The sequence below is a fragment of the Populus alba genome, chromosome 17, assembly GCF_005239225.2.
Source record: "Populus alba chromosome 17, ASM523922v2, whole genome shotgun sequence".
Lineage (NCBI taxonomy): Eukaryota > Viridiplantae > Streptophyta > Magnoliopsida > Malpighiales > Salicaceae > Populus > Populus alba.
Genome location: NC_133300.1, coordinates 2,839,188 through 2,857,210, shown reverse-complemented (window position 1 = coordinate 2,857,210; position 18,023 = coordinate 2,839,188). Strand labels below are relative to the sequence as shown.

Genomic DNA, 18,023 nt, shown 5'->3' with positions numbered 1-18,023 from the left:
GAAAGTGAAATTGTAGTGATGTGGGGAAATCAAGTTTTAAAGAATATCTTATAAATGCGGCCACGGATTTTCTTCAAATAAGTGAATAAAATTGCCCAGTAATTAGTACTCTTCATGGTTTGAACCCTTTGATAGAAAGAAAATTCAACATTATCTCATATCACTTCTGGAAACCTTGTCGGATATCTTGTTCTTTTGTATCTGAAATTGACTTATTTATTTATTTATGCATTTTATGGTTCTAAGGTTTTTCTAGAGATTTCATGGCTGATATATATTGCATAGCATAGCTACTTGGTGTGAAAAAACAACAACATTAATTATACCCTAAAGAAAATTTAATGTGAAATGTCTAATGCTTACTTTCATAAACCATATCCATTGACATATAGGTTCAAATGTTATTTTTTTTTTAAATAGGTAATACTAATAGGAATCGTTATAGGAGCATGTATATGGATTCAATGAGAATGAATCAAGATGATGTAGATGAAGAACCAAATGCAGATACAACAAGTTTTTTAATCTTTTGAAAAACTCCAACGAACTATTTATGGGAGGGATTCACAAATCACAGTAAATTGAAATGTTTTCAAACTTTTGCATGTTTACTCCTTAGAAAATACAGATTTCACATGGTGCAAAACATGTGAGCATTCTTAGTATAAACCCAAAACTAGAAGGGAAATGACTCGTTACATATAGAAAACTAAGATACTTTCCAATCACTCCTAGACTACAAAGGTTTATTCATGCTACAAAGATTGTTGAGCACATGGCATGATATTATTCACATGATGCGATAGATGAAGTCATAGTTTACCTTTTCAATTGTGAAGCCTAGAAATATTCTAATAAGGTGCATCCTTACTTTTTAATGGAACCACATACCATATGTGTTGGGTTATGTACAAATGGATTTAATACATTTAGGTAATTTGTTGCACCATATTTTTGTTAACATGTGATATTTACGGTTTACAACTTGTTACTAGGGATGTGTATGAGACCAAAACTCATGTTCTTATCTATGGTTATACGCAGTCCTAATAATCCGGGTAGAAATATAGATGTTTGTCTTCAACTGTTGATTGATGAGTTGAAGCAGTTGTGGTCATTCAAGACTTTAATGTATAATGTTTCGAGAAAACAAAATTTTCAGATGAAGTAGTTTTGATGTCGACTATCAATGATTCTCCTGCATATGATATCTCGAGGATATAAAATTTTTAGATGAAGGTAGTTTTGATGTCAACTGTCAATGATTCTCCTACAGAGGTTTCCTGATTTTGGTGTGATCTATAATTAGGTAAAATAAAGAATTTTCTAAGAGCTTCCTTATTGGAAGACTAATCTTCTCCTTCATAATATGAATATCATGCATATTGAAAAGAACATGTTTAAGAATATTTTTAACACGATGATGGACGTGAAAGGGAAGACAAATGATAACATGAAAGCTATAATGGATATACCTTTTTCTATTTTGTCACCATAACAATATGGAGTTGATTTATGATGGGTTATGAGTTGCAAAGCCTAAAGCCAGCTTTTTCATAGACAATAATGCATAGTTACTTGTCTACTAATGACTTAAGAGTTTGTGTTTTTCTAATGGATATGCTTCGAGCATATATAGATTGGTGAATTTGAAGGATGATAAATTGTATAAAATGAAGAGTCATTATTGTCACGTGTTTATGCAAACACTCATTTCACCTGCTCACAAGGATTTATTGCTAAAAGGAATATGTGATACACTAAAAAAGATCAATTATTTTTTTAGAGATAAATGCTCCAACAAGTCGCATACCCAACACATAGAGGAGCTTGAAATGAATATCGTCTAAACAATCTGCAAACCTGAGATGATATTCTCTCTATCTTTCTTTGATTCAATGAAGCATCTACTTACACATCTAATGTTTAAAGAAAACATTGGATGCCTTGTTCAATATAGATGGATGCATGTACTCGAGATGTTAGAGATTACATATTCATCTTAATTAAATTTATATTATCTTTTTTTATTAATAAATTTAAAACATTCATTTAATCCCTTTCAATACTTGTTCAACCTAAAGAAAAAAAATTTAAAAACAAGATGCATGTTAAAGAATAATATTTATCTCTTACTATTTTGAGCATCAATTGATAACAAGAATAAACCACGTTCCATGACACGATGACAATATAGAATTGCCTTTAAGTGAAAATTTATCAATATTTTCTCATTCTAAATGACCAGTAGTTAAAAATACAATGCGGGAAAGAAACTTGATGGAAATCAAATTCAGACATGCATATAATTATGTGCTATTTAATTATGATAAATTGAGACTTTTTATTCAGTACGTACAATATTAATATGTTGTTATTTTTAAATAATTTTTCTTCTATACTCTCATAAATTGATAGATTAAAAAATTTATCGTAGTCAACATAGTGGATTTTTACTATCTCAAAATCCACATCTTACTGAATCTCAAATTTTCTAATTACAAAATGAACAATTTACAATGTCTTTCAGAACACATGTAATCACTACTTAATAATTCTTATATCTCATAATACTTAATTTCATTAAACCTTTCTCTTTAACGGTTAATGATTGTAATTATGTACTAGGTTCATTAATTGGAAGGGAATGCTAATGATTGTTTAAATTTATTTAGATTCTGAAAGAAAAGTCAAGTGCTATAATAGACTATACATTGTGGCCTAACCCGTCAAATTTACGATCCAGATCATGGACTCAACTGAGTTTAATATTTTTTTTCATAAATATATAATTAACCTAAATATACAAAAAAAAGTATTGAAAAAAGCCCTTGAAGTGTGGGCCCACTACCCAACACCTTGCGCCTATGAAAGAAAGAGCCCAAAGACGTGAACTTTTAAGTCCAAGTCCGCATGTCTTGGCCTGTATTTTTTTTTTTTAAAGGTTGGATGATCTTTTTTTATAAAAAAATAGACAACACGTTGTTTGTGTTGTGGTAGACGATGTGTCATCTGCAAGCTTGAAATCTGGTCATCAATACAACAAAATAAAGAAATTTATTATGTAATCAGTATAATGCAGCAAAATAATTTTTTTAAGAACTATCCATCCACATGCAGAAGTAACAAGATTTGATATATATATATATATATATATATATATATATATATATATATAGGTCCAGAAGAATTCAACAATCACAAAGTCTAAGGATGCTTACTTGGTGTTGAATGAGTTAAATCCATAGAGACCAATCAGTCTGATTAAGCCATTTAAGCATATTCTCACAGGGTTTCTGTCGTGGATGCTGTGAGCTGGGTCAGTCACGGGATTGAACTCATGGACACCAAAAAGAGGCACAGCACCATAGTCTAATAATGTATCCATGCATTAATGTTTATATATATATATATATATATAAATTAATGCATGGATACATTATTAGCTTTATTTAAGACCAAAGATTTTTGAAGTCAAAAATTAAGGCTATGGTCTTATCCAATAACGTTTGGATATATACATGACCCCCCCCCCCCCCCCCCACGATGTAGACTAATTTTGAGACCGAATTTGGTAGGGTTTAATCCAATTTTATTAATTTGAAGCTTATTATCACATATTCTATGCGTAATTAATGCTACTTGTAACTTTCTTCCCCTCTTGGTTTAATAATACTATGATTTAACCCCCTTTTTTAAAAAAGGTTTTTAAAATTGGTTTTTACTAAAAAATTAGATCAAATTAATTAATACTCGTTAGATAATACTTCTCAATAATTTTAATATTAAAATAAAATAAAAAATATTATTTTAATTAAAAAAATATTTTTACAAAAACATACTACATCATATTAATTTTATTTGTTTTGAACTTGTCGTTTTTTCTATTATGATAATAAGAGAGATAATTAATGTAAAACAAGATTAAGTTTTTTTTTTCCCAATTTATTCTTAAAATTATAGTCTCCACAGACTCGGTATATTTATGGATATTAATCTTAAAATTTGAATTTAATAGATCAAGAAAATGAACAAATTTTTTAATTACTATACCAATTTATAAAGTAATTTATTAAACTTTTTAAACCTATATATGAAGTAACCGAGAAGAAAGCATTTTTATGATCATTTGACCTACTTGTAATGTGTGGTCCTTTTTCTTTTACTTTTCATCAACTTTTTATTAAAATTTTAACTAATAGCCTCTATTATTTTTTAAATATTTTTTAACTTTTTTTAAATAGTAACTATTTTTTTTATTGATTTTTAATTCTATAATACTTCAAAAAAAATTCTTGAAATTTTTCTTTATATTTAGATGAAACAATTATAAAAACAAAAATCATTTGTTTTTAGCAACTAACTAGAAATTTTAAAATAAACTAAATGAAAATGTAGAAAATAAAAATGAAAGAGGGGCTAAAATACTTGTATATTTTCATCTATATCTTTTACTTTTTTTTTTTTTTTTCATTTTTGTATTAATTAGTGCTAACAATTATTCTTAATTCATTTTATTAAATGTAAATAAATATCTTTGTGTTTCTAAATTAAAATATTTCATTATACTTGAAAACTTATCCATGATTACGATGTCGTTTTCTTTTATGTTAGAAATTATATAATAGGGTGATAATTATGTGTATAAAGTTTGCTCAAAGCATCGGATTAGCAACTGAGTGAAACGATGTAACTTCCATTATAGAAAACGATGTAGCATTGTTGAATATGAACTAAGGGTGGCCAAATTATTCTAAGTGAATTTTTCTCTAAATTACAGTCTACAGAGCATCAATGGTGATCCTGCATTCCAATGGATTGATGAACTATAGGAGAATTAAAAATATATTGAATCACTTTGGAGGAAAAAATTTGTGTTGCTCACGTTGTAACTACAACTAATCGATATTTATAATATGAGAGAGATAAACACAAAAGAAGAAGAAGAGAGAAATGGAAAGAGATGATTAAAAAATGTATTTTTTTTAATAGGAAATAATTCTTATTAATTTTAATAAAATGGGTCATTATCTCTCAAAACAAGTGAAAACCAAAGTTACATGGAAGAAACCTAAATCAATACAACAATTGTGCAACATGTGTAAAAGAAAAAAGAAAAAAAATAAAAAAAGAAAAAAGAAAAAAGAAAAAAGAAAAGGACATGAGTTTAAATGTCAACACAAAATGCAAACAACATATCACAAACAACAGAAGTTTGAGGAAGTCACAAAAAATACCACCAAAACATCATAGAAAATGACTAAAATAGCTAGAATTAAGTGGGGAAAAAAAAAGAAGAAGAAAAAATGAAATGTTATGCTTATAGACGGTATTGCCGATGAAATAAACTCGTCGCTAATATCTGTCAGTAATATTTAAGTTATGATCTGGCGAGCGAGCGACCCCTCTCTCTCCGCCTACCTCATTTCTTTTTCTTCCATCATTTTTCTCTACAAATAACAACAAAACCCCTTTTATTTTGTCACAAATTTAACTCCCATCACTGTAAATCCGGCTACCCAACACTCAGTTTGTTAACATTTTTATTCTAATTCATTTTTTTTTTTAGAATTCTCCATATCAAATAAGCAAAACTAACTTTTTTTTTTTGTTGGAACTCAATTTTAAAATGCTAATTTTTATGGAATTTTGATATAGTATATGTAGTTTGTTTGTATGTTTACTTATTTTATAACTTTTTTTCATAGGAATTTGTTGTATGAATATATGATTTGTACATGTTAGGGTTTGTTTGAAATTTTGAAAAATTATATTTGTTTATAATTTGATGAAATTGATTTCATTTTTGTGAATTATGTGTTTTGTAATGAAATAAATAATGATTTATTTAATGGGTACATTTCATATTTTATCAATTTTATTGTTGATTTGAAAATTTCAGTAAATATAGAGAAATTTATTTTTTTGTAAAAAATTGATAATGATTTAATATTACTATTTAAATAGATTGAATATGCTTGAGTTAAACAATTTTAGTTAATTTATTTAGTTCATATAATTAATTTATACATGTTATCGTCAAAATTCTATATAGGTTTGATATAGCAACATGCATGGAGTTGTAGATGACAATAATAATCCTTATAGGAATAATGGTATGAATGCAATAAGAATGAATCAGGGTTATATATGTGAATATTCAATCATAGATGAAGAATTAAATGCAAACACAACCAATATTTTAATCTTTTAAAGGAGTTTGTCAAACCATTATGGGATGGGTGTACAAATCACAATAGATTATCGTTCATTGCATAGGTGCTCACCATTAAGTCAAAGTATGGGGTGAGCACGATTGGTTACGAAAAAATTATCAAATGGACAATAAGTTTTTTACTTGAAGGGAATAAGTTGAAATATAATTTTTATGCTACTAAATCCATGATGAAAACTCTTAGACTAGGATGCTAGAAAATTGACATGTGTTCAAACTTTTGCATGTCTGACTACTTTGAAAATACAAATTTGAGCTAGTGTAGGATCTATGAGCATGCTCATTATAAACCAAAAACTGGTAGGTGAAGGACTCTTGTTGTATATGAAAAACTTAGATACTACCCAATCACTTCTACATTACAAATTTTATTCATGTCTCTAAAGACTGCTGGACATATAACATGACATCATTCACATAATATAATGGATGAAGTCATGGTGCACTTTTCTGATGGTGATGTCTGGAATTATTTTAATAAGATGCATCCTTAGTTTTTAATGGAATCATAGAATGTACGTCTTGGGTTATGTACATACGAAATCAATTCATTTAGGTCACATGCCGCTCCTTATTCTTGTTTACTAGTGATATTTACGGTATACAACTTGCCATCGATGATGTATATGAGGTTGAAGTTCATGTTTTTATTTATGATTATACTTGTTCCTAACAGTTTAGGTTGAAATATAGATGTTTGTCTTTGACCATTAATTGATGAGTTGAAGTAGTTATAGTCCTAAAAAACTTTTTGACTTATGATGTCTTGAAAAAATAAAATTTTCAGATAAAAACAACTTTGATGTAGATTGTCAATTATTTTCCAGCATATGGAATGATTTCTAACATAATACCTTTGTGTTGCTGCTCCATTATGGACTCCACTATTAGGATTTCCAATAATAACAACTAACACAGATTGAAACAACACATTGTTTCTTGAAAAACTCCTTCCCAAATAAAACCTCCTTATCCCCTCCTATACTAGCATATCATGTTTTGCAACTTCTTTTAGCAATGATTATTCAACAATACAAAATAACTAACCACCTGAAATTGTTGAGCTATGATGCATGTCCTCTATGACCTTCAACTATTATGATTTGACAACACATAACATAAATCATTATAAAATTTATTGGGTTATGGTATCGAACGACTTACATAAAAATAGGGTTTGTTACAAGCTAAAACTCTCAAAAACCAAGAACATCATAATTATGGTAAGACATCTAAAATATTTATTTTTTATCCATCCAAGTTTCCACTTTTCAAAAGACTATTACAACACCTTATATAGAAGAAAAAAAAACTAGAAAAGCTTAATAATGTTGAATAGGATAAATAAATTAGGAAAACTATTCCCTTCATATAGAAAAAAAAATAAAAAAAGTTATTAATACAGAATAAAAAAAGAAAAATATAAAATTAATTAATAAAAATATTTATTTTAAAAAAAAAAAACTTATGCGTCAAATGTTAGAAACACAACAGAAAAGCTATCAAAAATTTATGAAAATTTCAAAATTGATCAACAAAATTTGTAGTAAAAAGATAGAAATGCCATTAAAAGGCTAGAAACAACACACAAATGACATAAAAAGTTCAAGCAAATTACACGAATGATATTTCTATAGTGAATGTACATCCTATTTTATTTTATTTTATAATTTGAGATATGTGACATTTCTTCCTACCTTACAAAGGTAATAAATGAACGAGGTAATAAATATTTTCCCCCCGACAATGGCTGTCCTCTCCAATATTCCAAATAACAAGTGCAAAAAAGTGGACCAAATAACAATTGCTAGTTTGAGTAATAGACTTCTCAAACTAAGCAAACTAAACGATGAAAGAAACTAATTGAATTTATTATCTATCATTAATTTAGCAAAACATATGAATGTCAATTAATTTTTTTCACTTTAATTCCATATATATATATATATCACTCTTTTATTTTATGCTAAGTAATAAATAATATTCGAATAACAAATAAATATAAATATCTAAATTTTTTATTTAATTAATAGAAACTATCCTGTTTTTCACTGTACCAACAAATACACATTCCTGTACTTCGACCAGCTAATAAAACTAATCCATGTTGCAATTAATGTTATATATCCTCTCTCCCTTCTCTCCTCTCCTTCTCTTCCTCTCCTAATTCTCTTCCTCTCTCTCATATTATAAGACATCCATAAAGCTCACGAGCGCTTTTCAGATTTTCAAATCTAAAAAAAAGGCATCCACATACTAAAAACATTATATTATTATGTCTAGCATGCCCAAACAAACAAAAACATAAAAACAAGCAAACGCCCATAGATCTCAAAACAAGTTGTGGTTGATATCCAATCTCTCCGCTTGCACTGCAAAAGAAGAGAACAAATTAAATTCACATTAACATATCAAATACTACTTAATGTCTCCCTCCTCTTCATCCCCCTAGCTCCAATTCACTCGAGGAAAAGGAGAAGAAGCGTCCATTTCTCCTCTCAATTTCTTCATGCAGTAAATATTTATACCAATATAGTTGCACCATAGTCATATATATAGTATATTTGATATATCTATATAGAGTGCAGACTTGTTAACTTTTTTTTAAGGTTCCTTTCAAGTTCTTTTTTGGGATTAATGCTAGCTGTGTCACCCTTCAGAGACACTGCAACCACCAAGGATGAGAGCCAAGAACAGATGGAGAATTATTCTACTATTGTCAATGGAGAGTTCCCGGACTTCTGCGATGGGGACTTGCTCGAAAGCATCGATTTCGATGATCTTTTTGTCAGTATTAATGAAAAGGATGTGTTGCCAAATTTGGAGATGGATCCCGAAATCCTTGCTGAATTCTCAGTTAGTGGTAGCGGAGGCGAGGAATCGGATGTGAACACATCTATGTCGAATGAGAGAGTGGTGGATAATAGTATTCGAAGGAAAGATGAGGAAGATAAGTTTTCAGGTTCAGGTTTGGACTCGAGTTTGAGTAGCAGAGGAGAGGAGATTGTGAGTAAGAAAGACGAGTCTGTGGTTGTTAATCCGGTGCCCAGCGAAGATGGTGAAAAGGGAAGAAAGCCAACAACACAAGGGAAGAACAACAATAATCAAAGGAAGAGGAAAATGAAGGTAAGCAAATTGATTATGCTTTTTTTATTTAATTTTATTAGGGTTTGTTTCAGTCATCTATATAAAACAAAGAACTTAGATTTTTTGAAGGAAAAAAAAACTAAAATTCTTAATAAACAAAAATAATTAGATTAATTTTGTGGGTTTGACATATTTAGATTAGGTGCTAAGTACTAAATATATTAATCTCTCTCAATCAATATGGCTGCTCAGCAAACTCCATGGGGGCCAAAGAGATCACGAGATGCATGGGAGACTGAGAATTATCCATAAGATTCAAAAGAGCTGTCTGTTTTTGTTGAAAAAAAAATCCCTTTGGTTTTCTTTTTTATTATTTTATTAATTTTTGTTTTTATGTTGAGTGAAAAAGGTTAATTTTCTTGAATTGTGTGTAGGTGGATTGGACACCAGAGCTGCACAGGAGGTTCGTGCAAGCAGTGGAGCAGCTAGGGGTGGATAAGGCAGTGCCTTCGAGGATCTTAGAACTTATGGGAATTGACTGTCTCACTCGCCACAACATTGCTAGCCATCTTCAAGTATACTACACACTGGAAAATTCTTCTGCTCTAAGTACTTAATTTTTTTCTTACATTTTTCACATGCTTGTACCTTCAACATTTCATTTCATTAGCCAACAAATTGACTCCCTGACAGTACTCTATTTGAGATTCGTTTACTTTCAAAAGATAAGAAATTTCTAAGCACTGCAGGCCAATAGAAACTTTGTCTACTTATAACCTTTTTTTTTTTTGCGTGATTTGGATTAGCATATACTTTATTGATAGCTGAGAAAATGGACATTTGGAAATAAATTCGAAGGAATTTGTATATAAAGTTTCGTTTTGGGATTATTTTATTATATTGGATGATTAATTTTGATATATATGATTAAAGGGGTTTGATGACTGTTGTGTGCAGAAATATCGATTGCACCAGAAACATTTGCTAGCGCGTGAGGCTGAGGCAGCAAGCTGGAGTCAAAGACGGCAAATGTATGGAACCGCTGCCGTGTCTGGTGGAGGTGGAAAGACGGACATAAGTGCATGGCATGCACCCACCATGGGGTTCCCTCCTATAATCCCCATGCACCACCACTTTAGACCATTACATGTATGGGGACAACCCTCCATGGACCCGTCCCTAATGCATATGTGGCCTAAACATCTAGCTCATTCTCCTTATTCACCGCTGCCGCCGCCACCTACATGGCACCAACCACCACCAGACCCTTCATATTGGCACCACCACGCCCACCAAAGGGTATGCCCTAATTAGCTCCTTCTTTCTACTTAATCAATCAAAGGATAGAAAAAAGAAGGAAAAGAAATGGGATAGCTAGCCTTTTCTAATGTAGTTATGTTACTTTTTGAGTAGGTTCCAAATGTACTAAACCCAGGGACACCATGCTTTCCACAGCCACCAGCAACTGTAAGCATCGATATTGCTACTCTTTTGGAGTCTTTAAAGTTGTCTGTATCTTTTTGGATCCATATAGAACAGCAGCATATGTTGCAATTAGTAGCTTGTGTATATATATATATATATATATATATATATAGAAGCAGCTTAATTAGTAATGGATATATAATCTACAAATGATAATCGATTGCAGATATTTCATGCACCTCCTGTCCCAGGAATCCCACCCCATGCCATGTACAAAGTAGACCCCGGCACTGGCGTCCCAACCAGACACAATTCAGGCTCCGACCCTTTCTTAGACCTTCATCCAGTGAGCCTCCCTCTTCTTCTCAGCATTCTTGTTTTTTCCCCTTTTATACGTTTCAGTTTATGCTCTTTACCTTTATATCCTGGGTTCAATTTCAAAAGGAAGGAGGGAGAAAATAATTTCCGGTGAACGTGTCAGCTCAGATGGATTACTTAAAATCCGAGAAACTTAATTTTGATGTGTGAAAACTGATCCGAGCATACCTCTTATCGTTGAGAACAGATAAAATGAAAAACTTTTTTATATGTTATGTGTATTTATATTTAATATTATTGGAAAAAAAAGAAGAAAATTGCAGTGGGAAGAAAACAATATAAAAAAGTTTTATTTTATCACAGTCGAAGTATAATCATATTAAATAATAATAAATTATATTTATTATTAACTATCTATATTTTCATATCAATTTTATTGTATTAATATTAAAAATAAATTTTTAAAAAAATTATTTTAATATATTTATAAGTAAAAAGAACTTTAAAAACAAATTATTTGCAAAAACAATATTGTTTTAACAATTGACAAAAAGTTTTCTTCATATTCCCTTTCTCTCTATAGTATTTTCTTGGTTCCCTTTTCTTTTTTCATTTCTTCTTGTTATTTTTATCTGTTATTGTTAATAGACATATATTTACGAGGAGAGAGAGTTATAACATCAAAACCTTTGGCAGTGAAGAGTTAGGCTTCATCATTATTATCTCGTATATTCCATTATTAATATAAACAGTATTAATGTGGATGGGGTTGAAGCAGGTGACCCAAATCCATTTTTCCTATATTACTTTCAGTTAATTATAGATTTGAATAAAAAAACATCTATGTGTTAGTGAACTTGACTGTCTAATGATTCATGGCAACATGTTTTGCAACAGACAAAAGAGAGTGTAGATGCAGCTATTGGTGATGTTTTATCGAAGCCATGGCTGCCACTTCCTCTTGGACTGAAACCTCCAGCTACTGATAGTGTTCTAGTGGAGCTGCAAAAGCAAGGAGTTCCAAAGATACCACCACCGTGAGCTTGAACCCTAGAGAACATCCCGAATTCCAAGGCAGTTTCTTCATCGCCAGCCTTCAAGACCACAAAAAAACCCCTAAATTCGACGAAATTTCATATATTAGATGTTCATATACATCTAATGAGCGAGTTTTTCTTCTTACCCTTCATTAGTTCGTGACTAAATTAAACTGGGTATTGCTTTCTTGTTCTTGTTCTTGCAAGAACAAACTTTGTTCATTAATCGACTTGGAAATTAAATATAGTTTTTGTAATATTTCTATATATATAGAAAATCAAATAATCTATTCTTGCCAATGAACTTGACTCAATTCTCTTGATACCAGATCAAATAATCCTAAAACATTTACCCAAAAAAATAAATAGATTATCAAATCAACCCCTAAATCTAAATTTTATATAGTTAACATCATAATTTTCAAGGAAAGTTACCCACTTAAATTCTAGAGTATTAATTTGGAGCTTAGAAACTGATAATATTAACTATTTTTATCCAAATATTATAAAGTAAATATAAATGTCAGAGTATGTTTTAATGTGTAATGAATCAACGTATTTTATACATAATTTGTTTGCTTAAGATGTCCATGGTTAGAAGTGTCAAATGTATGTTACTAGCCCAACATGCATAAGTTTGGCGGAATGTCAAGTCAAAGTGTATATAGGTATAATAATATGTCAGACCCAACATCCTCGGAATCATTTATGTATTGATCTCAAGTGTATGCGAGTCGGACAATATGCCAGACCCAACTCCTCCGTGTTTAGCTACATGTTGAGCTTAAGTGCATGTGCATGTGCATCTGCCAAAATATCAAACCCAACATCCTTGAATTTAAAATCATTTCAAACTTGAGAGTATATAAATGTTAAGAGCCTAGGATAATCATTTTTCTATACTCATAAGTGTATAAAAGTCTTTTAAAAGCCGATAATATTTCAATCAACATTAATATTATGAAAGAATTATATTGTTCTTATCAACATTAATGTTTTTAAAAGTTTTCTTTAGTTCTGTTGTTTTTCTATGAGCATTAATGTTGTGAAAGAGTAATTCTTATCAACATAAATATTGATATAAGAGATCTTTTCCCTCACTAATATATTCGAAAGAAAAGAACTTTTGATCCTTGAGCGAAATAACAAGGTTTAAGGTACAAGAGTTATAAATATTATCTGAACTATCTAGGTAAAAGGTTTATCATCTTTGTTCTCTTATCATATATTCTTACAGCGTTTATCACACTAAAACTAAGAATAAATATTTTTATTCTTAGAATTTAATGTTTATCTTCGGATTTATTATAATCTATTACTAAAGAATTACTGATTAAATTATCTAAGGATCCCAAAACCCTTTCTAAAAGGGTTGTTTTGTAGGAACTAAGACTTCTACCATCAATCCTCAATCCTTTGATCTACTAGTTTCTAAGAATGAAATTATGACATGAATGTGTGATTACTCGTTATTCAAACACTTAAAAACTTTATTCTTGAGTGTATTGGATTCTAGAATATCTTCAATGTAATTTTCAATTACCATGTTATTTATTGGAGAAAAACAACTACCTTTTTTTTTTAAGCTTCAAACTAATATCTTAGAATTTTAGAGGGTTATTTTATCTCAAAAAAGTGTGAAAAAACAATATTCATTATAGCGTGGTTGAGATTAAGTTGAAACATAAAGGGGTGATTGATACAAAAAATTAGTTTTAGAGGCTGATTGATAATCTAACAATAATTGTATGGGAAATTTTGGATTAACCATTTTGTTTAAGCTAGTAGATGAAGGATTGAATGATAAAATTTTTTATTTTATGGTAACTGTGTATTGCCATAATTAATTTCTTTTTTCTACGGAAAATAAATTCCAAATCTTTTGAGTTTCATATTACCAGAGTTAAAATGAAAGAAAATGTATAAATTTGCTCTCAAACTATCACTAAATTCTCTGTTGGGTCCCCAAAGAAAAAAAAATTCTAAATTGAGTCCTGCTTGGATGAATCTCCCAAAGCTTATATATGATGATATATAGCCTATTGATCTTTAAAGTGACATTTCATGTTCTCCATAAATATTTTTTATTTCTTAATTTTCTATAAGCCAAACTAGAATTAAAAAACATTAAAATGAATCATAAAGCCCACTAAACGGTAACAAAATTATAAATAAAAAAAAATGACTTGAAGAAAAATCAACAAAATGAAGGTAAAATAATTTCCACTGGCCCTTTGATAAGTCATAAGAACACAAAAGAATTAGGTCAAATTACTTTCATATGCTAAAGTAAGACCTTTTTTTCTAGTTCTAAATAAAAAAAATTTCCATGATGTAATTTATATCCGTGTATTAATAATATGTCAATCTGGAGAGGATAAGGTTTATTTGAAACTAATTCTGGATTTTTAATATATATATATATATATATATATATATATATATATATATCCATACAATTCTTTGCTAAATTTTTAAATTTACAATCAAGATTCATACTTTCTGTTTTGTAAAAAAAAAAAAAACTCTAAACACTTTTATTCATAAGAATTAAAAATATTATAGTTTTACTTATAAAAAAACACTTTGATTGTTTCCATACCTCAAAAAAATTGAGAGCTGAACTGATGAAGGACCAGCAAGAGCTGATAATATTGCATAAATGTAAAAACTGGGGACCAAAGTATAATGTTACTAAAACTGTAGGTGCTAAAATAATGTTTTAGCCTTGAAAATTTAACAGCCACAAGAGTGCCGCACGGTGGTGTTCTGACAAGAGTCAGAAGGAGAAAAGTCAAATGTTGAAGAGGAAGGTGACATGGCATGGCAGTCCCACATGAAAGCACCAGAACATGGCCTTCTAAACGTCATGTCGTCTCTGAGCTTACAAAGCATGATAAATTGATGAGTAGATTGGTGGATATATATTGCATTATAACGATCAAAAGAAAATCTGAATAAAAGACTAATGAATCTGTGTTCTCTCTTTTTCATAATTTATATTCAGTAAACGACAACACAACTTTCAAGTTAAATTTTTATTATATTCATACTTTATTTATTATCTATAATATAAAAAAATTAAATATTTATATTTTACTCATTAAATTTAATATTTTTCATTGCCTTTAAAAAAAGCCCATTGTCTAAAGAAACTTCTTCTGAATATAGACCCAAAACTTGGACCCATTTGGTTTTTTGAGACAAATTCCATATCTTCTTCCATTGATCCAGCACAATCAATATATATGAACAATGAGATTTCCCTTAGAAATCAGAACCCAGCCCATGCTTCTCCCTTGCCTGGTACCAGGAATAATGTTTTTACTATCTTGTCCTTTTAAAAAAACTAATAAGATGATGGTTTAAGGTGAAAGTGTCTGCACAATAGGACCATATGGGCATTTTAAAATTGACAAATAATAGGACAAACATTTCTCTGTAAAATGACTTTGATTGGAAATTATAAGGATACCATATAGGGTTTTTTTTTATATATATTTTCATTTAAAATTATATAATAAAATAATCTATCTACTCTTATGATTAAAAAAAATATTTTTTTTTAACCATCTATAGGTGGTCTAGTGATAAGAAATTGAGACTAAAAGGTTTGCTTCTTTATGTGGTTTCAGGTTCGAGTCTTATGGTTGTTAATATAATAGTCATATTATTTATATAATTGTTAACTTTAAGGGCTCGTAGGATTAGTTAAGGTGCATATAAAGCTAATTTAGACATCCATATTAATAAAATAAAAACACTTTAACGTGTAACGAGGGCGTTTTCATCTTTTCCTTTTGAAGAACACAATAAAAATACCTAATGACCCTTTGAAGTCTAAATTTTTATATCTTGCATTGAGAGTATTTTCATCACTGTGCTATCAGTTTTTTTTCCCCCCCCCCCCCTTTATTCTCTGTTTTAGTTAGGGGTAATTTAGCACATGTCAATCACTCTACCTAATTTGAATGACGCTTAGTCGCTTACAGCTAATTTTGGTAGTCAAAAATGTTTTTTCCAGGGTGGCTGATTTGTATCGATGATACCTTCATAACCTAACAGCGCCTGCACCAAACGGACCTTCCATTTAGTGTTGTCAGGCCCTCCCTCCATGTTTGACCCTGCCCACCAATTTTACAAATCAGTTTTTTAATTTTTTTAAAAATTAATTCATGTTTTTTTTTATTATTTATTTTATTTAAAATTATTAATGAAAGTGTAATTTTATTTCAATTTCATCCTTATTCAAATTTTTTATTTATCAAATTGATCATCGTTTTTTTAATTGCTATTTATGAAATATAAGATAATTTTTAGAATTGATTTTTTTATGATTTCCACTCCATTTTTTTTCCTATTATATTTTATCTTTATTTTTGTAATTCCTATTTTTTTTTGCTTTGACAAATTCTTTTTTCGATTTCATCTTTCGATATTAAATTATTGCTCTAGCATATAACATTTTTCGATGTCATCATACATCCTTTGAGGTTTGTATTGTATTGGCAAACTTTTTTGGTAGTGAAAGATATCTACGGTGGAATTACGATGAGTCTTTAGTAAGCTTTTTTTTATTTTTTTTACTAGAATGTGATATTGGTGACTCATTTTTTAGTTAATTATTGTCAAATATTTTTTTATGGTTTGTTTGCTGTAGTTGTTTACTTTTTTAATTAGATTATTCGATCTTATTACATATAATTAAATTAATGACCCGAGTATTAAGTTTTTTTATTTTTTTAAAAAACACTATTATTATCTAAATTTTTTCATAAAGTTAAAAAAATTGGATGGCCACTGGCATAACTCAAGCCATCGAATCTAGTATATACTATGTGTATTAGATATATATTATATTGTATTAAAAAAATATAAAAGCCTTACATATACATACGTGTATAATACTATTATATACACGCACACACACTAGCTGTTACCTCATTTTCATCAAGTGAGACACGTAACTTGACACTGCCTCGATTTCACACTGCCTCAATTTCAGGAGAAGACTTCCAAAACTCAAATCAATGGGTCAATTTATTCCTTCACCGTCAAAAAAGAGACAAGAAGTCAGAAACTTTGAAATTGATCTCCGATCATCACGCCCCGATCATCATATGTTCTTCACTTTGCTTAAGACAGAATCAAAGAACGGTGTGAAACATGTCTGTAACTAATCAATAACTATATTTGGTCACCTGGGCCACACGAAGCATAATGCTCATGTTTCCTTGTTTTAACAGAATCCTGTGAGCTTGTGTGCTTCTCACTGTTTCAAAACATACTTATTATAATTCTAGTACTCAGCTAATTATATTCTAAATTTATTTTTAAGATCATTAGTTCAAGTTTTATAAATTTTTAAGATTATTAAAAGTTACATGATTATTAATTTTAGACCTATATAATTAATTAAAATACATGCGCAATTTGTCATTCGGACACTTATATTAATAAAAAAACAAAAATTCATAACATTTTGATACTAGAAAACAAAAAATTTTGATCGATCAAGTTTGGCTTAACTATACCAATAATTTTTTTAATCAAATTAAAACTTAAACTTATTCAGATCAAACCAAAATTATAGATTTTTAAATTAATTTGCATTGATAACTATAAACTCAAGATATCATCCAAGTTGATCTTTTACTTTAACGTCAGCAAACAAGACACATTTTACTAAAATACATCATCTTGTGCCACTCTCTTGAAATTGAGAGGAATTGGTGCTGAGAAGCCATGAAACAACGTTACCTCCATATCCAAAGTAAAGTTTCCAAAGCAATACCTCCCTCGTAAACTCTGAGAAAAGGAGAAAAGAGTTACTATCTGCACAAAGCAATAAAGTGCCAACACTCATCTGAGTTGATCTTTAGCTTCTCGCTTTTCTTGCTGAGGCCTAACTAACTCAACTG

General features: G+C 29.6%; 1 protein-coding gene across 2 annotated transcripts; it reads left to right on the top strand.

Annotated features, from left to right (window-relative positions):
• Positions 1-8,369: 8,369 nt before the first annotated feature.
• Positions 8,370-12,402, top strand: LOC118027840 (transcription activator GLK2). 2 transcript variants are annotated; one of them, XM_035031328.2, is made up of 7 exons: positions 8,370-8,749; positions 8,896-9,361; positions 9,757-9,897; positions 10,280-10,621; positions 10,736-10,789; positions 10,974-11,093; positions 11,963-12,402. In XM_035031328.2, exons 1-7 carry the CDS (start codon positions 8,745-8,747, stop codon positions 12,104-12,106), a joined length of 1,272 nt encoding a protein of 423 aa, XP_034887219.1. In that variant the 5' UTR covers positions 8,370-8,744; the 3' UTR covers positions 12,107-12,402. The 2 variants fall into 2 exon arrangements, with proteins under 2 accessions (XP_034887219.1, XP_034887218.1); XM_035031327.2 differs by having other exon boundaries at positions 8,370-9,361.
• The last annotated feature ends 5,621 nt before the right edge of the window (positions 12,403-18,023 follow it).

Bases quoted from the DNA above. Each gene is read 5' to 3' on its own strand.
- LOC118027840 (XM_035031327.2), top strand. From the start codon at position 8,873: ATGCTAGCTGTGTCACCCTTCAGAGACACTGCAACCACCAAGGATGAG. The intron at 10,622-10,735 runs GTATGCCCTAAT...CTTTTTGAGTAG, and splicing joins ACCACCACGCCCACCAAAGG to GTTCCAAATGTACTAAACCC. The intron at 10,790-10,973 runs GTAAGCATCGAT...AATCGATTGCAG, and splicing joins TTCCACAGCCACCAGCAACT to ATATTTCATGCACCTCCTGT.